General features: G+C 44.0%; 1 protein-coding gene across 1 annotated transcript in view; it reads right to left on the reverse strand.

The window, feature by feature from the left end:
• Positions 1-5,237, reverse strand: part of UNC13B (unc-13 homolog B) — a 339,671-nt gene that overhangs the window by 300,455 nt on the left and 33,979 nt on the right. The window contains exon 6 of the mRNA XM_019518288.1: positions 2,453-2,526. Within this exon, the coding sequence (XP_019373833.1) occupies positions 2,453-2,526 (74 nt within the window). The remainder of the gene's footprint in view (positions 1-2,452; positions 2,527-5,237) is intronic.

Below are 5,237 nucleotides of genomic sequence, written 5' to 3' on the forward strand. Positions count from 1 at the left end.
TTAATGCTAAACATTTTTCAGATGCATGTTCTTTTTTCAGTTAAAATGGTAGTTGATAAGGGTAAGAGTTTTCCTTCCTTATTATTAGAGCTCAAATCTTCCAGGCAGGCTAACCAACTCATTAACTCACTAATTATCTCACTTTGTTGCATGCCAGTATAGCTATTAATTGCTGCACACGTGGCCTGGATAAAGTCTACTCCACTTTCAAAGCTCAAAACACAAATATTTTCAAACCTTGGGGGCCTAAAATTAGTTGCCCGAATCATAAAATGTTTGATATTCAGAGGTCCTCAGAACCAGCAGCTCCCAATGGCTTCAGTGGAGTGTGGGTGCATACAACTCCCTCAAAATAAAGCCATTTAAAAATGAATATGGATTTGAGTATGAATTTCAGTGCCAAGCCCAGGGTTAAAGTGTTGGCCTGCACACTGTAGCAGTATTTCTCAGAAAAAGTGAGTTTTATTTTGACATCCTTCTCTCGACTGTACCAGACTGCCCCTGGGTCTGTTCAAGGCTTGAGATGGAAGAAAAAGAACTAATCCTACCACAGAAAATGATACCAAACCACAACCCTCAGCAGTAGAGGAGATGCAAACTTTGAAACCTTGATGCTTCAGTTAATTCAGAGTGCAGTGGGGCACTGAACACACAGGACACTTTTGACTGAGTAGCAAAGGAACAGAGATTATCAACCCACTGGATGAGTGAGCAAGACAGCTAGAAGACCCGGACAGTTTCTTCTGAATTCATGGCTGTTCTTGCACCAGGAAACAATTGTGAGGACAAAGCACCAAAGGACACCTACACACTACATCAGCATCTGGCACCAGAAATCTAGGGCTGAAGCCCACAGCTTTGGACCTACATCCAGAAGCAGGTGCTCATCCCAGCACTACCACAGACAAGTCAAGTGGCACGGTTTGACTTCCACCTGATCCACAGATACTAAAGAGAATCAAAAGCTTTTGCAGGAAATGTTGCCTGAAGTCAGAAGAGGCTGCAACTCGAGCCATTTTTCTCTGGGTAAATACTGCCGTGCGACTGGGTCAAACAGCTCCCGATACAAACATTTGCCTTGGCTTTGTCCATCTGCAAGGTGAATGACTGACAATTCACAGGATAGGTTAGAGCAGCAGGTCTCAAACGTTTTAGACTCAAAGCACCCCTCAGAACAGTCTTGATTTTTGACCATAGAAAAATAGAGAGATTCTTCTGTTGCAAAAAAACCAGAAAGATCACAACAGGTCAGAATGATTTAACACTATGAATCCCTATTTGAAATCTCCGGGTTTGCCCTTGTGCTAACACTGTGTAGCACCCCACAACATCCTTCAAAAGATTGCTGCAGCACCCTGATTGAGAATTATTCTGTTAGAGGTACATGTTGCTCTAACACTTCAAAACCCTTCTCATGCCATAAGCAGTACTTAAAACCAATACTACCCTGGTGGAGAAAGAGGCTTTATTATGCTTCTGGTTAAGACTGTGTTCACACTCCCCTGGCTTAGGTTACAAAGTTTAAGGGGCAAGAAATGCAAGCCTTCACCTAAGACCATGACTACCACCTTCAGGGAGCCAGACAGGCTTCATTTCAAAACTTAGTAAAGGTACCGTATTTTTACCCAAGTGCAAGACTACATCAAATTTAAGACAACCCCGCCTCCCCCCAACCAATAATTAGATTCTATATATGACCAATGTATAAGTTTCTCAATTTTCCATGCACATAATTTAAGTGTTGGAGGGTCCTCTTCCCCACTGTTGCCACTGTCATGAGGATAGCAGTGGCAGGGGAGTCAGGCAGCCTGACCTTGACCCCCACATTGCCAGTTGCCACAACTGCAACCAATGCCACAGCAGCTGCCTGTCCCCACCTCCCACCACCACCTTGTACTCAAATCCAAAACAAGGGGCTTTCCCCCTCCCTACTACCAGACAAAACAGGAAAGCAGAAGAATTTGAGAATTTTATAAATGAAATTATAACGAACCACTAAAACCATGATCCAGTAAACTCCCTTAGCTCCAGAACAACAGGCCAAAGTCTCCTCACTCTGCATTTCACACAAGCTAAGAAACTGAAAATACTTCTTTCAGGATTTATATAAATAGAACCTAACGAAGCCCTGCTGGCAGGAGCTGCCTCGCTCTGACGACAAGCAAGCAGTGACACGTCTTTAATTTAAAATTTATGCACGCAAAAAAGAATCTCCGTTCAGAATTGTCACACTCCAATGCATCTAACAGATGAAAAGCTTCTTGCTTTTGTTAGCATTAACAACACAAAATTAAAGGGAATGGTTCAGAAGGATAGTGCAATGAATATTGAAGGAAATTTTTACCTAAAATTACTTGTTATAGACATTCAGAGTAGCACTATATTATGTTCTGGCAAATTTTAGTTTAGACTTCTACTTCAGTGACCAACACCTTTCAAGTACAATACTTACTTCATCATGATCTCCCATGGAATTAATCTGTTCTAATTTTTTGGTCCAGTATCTGGCTTCCTCCTCAGGGATATCTATAAGAACAGCAAAGGCATGACTTACTGGAATTGATTTAGTTATAAATCAAGACTTGGAGATTAGTTATTATTAAATAAAACTTCAGCAGTGACAACAGACCAAAAGAACAATTTTAGAGCACACCACAAAGCCAGGCAGAATTTAAATTTGAAAGACTCAGCGAATGCTTGATACCAGAATCAAATGTAAAACTAAAGTTCTGAACAGCAGACCCAGCTTGCCTGAGGGGGGAACATTACTTCTAGTTCATAGCTATTTAACCAAACACACAGACCAGAGAAGAGAAGGAGAATTTGACCCAGTTTGTATTGAGCTCAAGTAGTCTAGAAAGGACACTAAAAATCATGAACAAACTACACACTTGGTAACACGACCCAAGGAAATCAAGGGCCTCTGCTCTAGCAGTACGACTTCCAGAAAACAGTGACTTGAACTCTCCCTTTCCAAGAGAACATCTTCAGATGTTGATGACTAGAAAATAATATTTAGAGGTTTGCTTTTGGGAATTGGCTTGTAGGTAAAGTAGATATTTTATTAGAATAATGGTCCAGGGCAACAGCAGAGGTTAATTGGTTTCTAAAAGCCTGTTTGTAACAAAGTTTCCTTCAAGGACCACTGTGTCTGAAGCCAGCAGACACACAGGCTGGGTAATTGAAGATGTGTACCACGCCGTTTCATAACGTGAACAGCATACCCAAACAGATCCAAGGGACTCTGCAGCACTGACACCAGGTCAGTGCCCAACTGCAGAGCCCTTGGGATTTTTGGTTTTGGTGGACGGACCAAATTAAGAGACCAGAAATTCCCAAATTAAGATGTGCACATGTGATGAGCTTGTTGGAACAAAGGCATGTGCTGACAGGACAGAACATGGACAGTATGACGACCACAGGGAGACCAATCAATGATGCCCAGAGATAAAGGGTCATCAGAAGGGACAAAGGATATAAAAGGAGGGATTTCAGAGCAGCAAAGGGTCCCCAGTGGGGAAACCCAAAGCACTATGGACAAAGGGCACACCACCAGCCCATCTCACCCACCCCCCCGGTGGGGGGAGGGGGCTTGGCCCTCAGCCTCCAGGGTGCTGATATCTGACATTCGAGAAAGAACCACAGGGTGAAGCCCACATATTGGCCAGATGTACCTTCCCTCTGTGACAGCTCTAGGCCTGGTAGGTATAATTGGGGAGGTTATTTTGTTCGTCTTGCCTGCATGGTTCTTATCTGCTATCACTGTGTATCAATAAAATTTTCCTATTATTGAATGGAGAGGTTATGGTTGGTATGAGGGTTTGAGTCTGCCTGGAACAAGGTATCTAGGTCATAAATCCAGTGTCAGCAGACATTTTCAAGTGGGACCAGATGAGACTCAACTTAGAAAGGACTCAAGAAATTGCCTGAAGGAATTGCAGAGCCATCAGCTACTATTGTTGGGAACTTGTGAAGGTCAGCTGAGGTCTCAGAAGACCAGAAAAGGGCAACAACAATGGCTATCTGTTAAAAACAAGAAAAAAAGGGAAACCAAGTAATTACAGACAAGCCATACCCAAATAGACACTGGAGCATATCAGGACACCTAGAAGACAAGGTAATAAGGAACACGTAACATTGATTTATCAGGTACAAGGTATGCTTAACAAACTTGATTTCCTGCTTCCACAGCAGTGACAGGCTTTGGAGATGAGGTGAGAGCAGTAAGTGACATACCTCAACTTTAGCAAGGCTTTTCATACCGTCTCCCAGGACATTCTCATGCATTCTGCATTATGTGGGAGTACCAGGGCCTGCTTCCTCTTCCTTGGGAAACATGTCAATAAGTATTACTGTTCTCTAATCATAATAAATACGTATGAAAGGTAGCTGCTCCTTTGGATATTTGCTGCATTGCTGCCCTCTTGTCAAAATCTGTTTAGATGACATGTTCCTGTCACAAGGCAAGACATCAGTGTGCCTTCCACAAGGCTAGGAATTCCATAAAGCCAGTCAAGGCTGCTTATCCTGAGTAAGTTCAGTTTCCTAAATTACCTCCACAGGCATTTGGACTAGTATTTAAATAAAATCTGGCTGGAGGGAAGTGACTTCCAGGAGGGCATCACTTGCTTGAATGCTCAAGCATGTAGGAAACCGATTATACGATCTGTGACTCAGACCCGAGACAAGTGAGAATTCTCCAATATAGGATCACAGAAACACAGGGCTGGGAGGGACCTCACAAGATCTAGTCCTGACTACGGGCGATGACCCGGTGAGGGGTCCGCAGATACTCGACCATCTGGGCGACAGCGATCATTGCCTGCTGGGATTCACCATCCAGTGCAGGGTGGCAAAGGCCTGCAGCAAGGCAGCAGCCTGAGATTTCAGGAGGGCGGACTTCATTGAGGTAAGGAGAATAGTCGGGGAGGCACTGAGGTCCCAGAGGGGAGAGGAGTTGTTCCTTAAGGAGACAATCCTCCAAACCCAAAGGGAATTATCACAACACAGATCAAAGGGGGCAAGAGGGCACAAAAGCCCCCATGGCTCACCAAAAGCATATGGGAACATCTCCTAGCTAAAAGGGAGGCGTATACCCAATGGAAGGGAGAGGCCATCACCAGGGAGGACTAGACCTCGGTTGCTCGGGGCTGCAGGGGGGTGGTCAGGAAGGCCAAGGCGAAGATGGAACTAGGACTAGCTACCCGGATCAAGGACAACAAGAAGTCCTTTTTTAA

Source organism: Gavialis gangeticus, unplaced genomic scaffold (assembly GCF_001723915.1).
Source record: "Gavialis gangeticus isolate Ggan-Ray unplaced genomic scaffold, GavGan_comp1, whole genome shotgun sequence".
NCBI lineage: Eukaryota > Metazoa > Chordata > Crocodylia > Gavialidae > Gavialis > Gavialis gangeticus.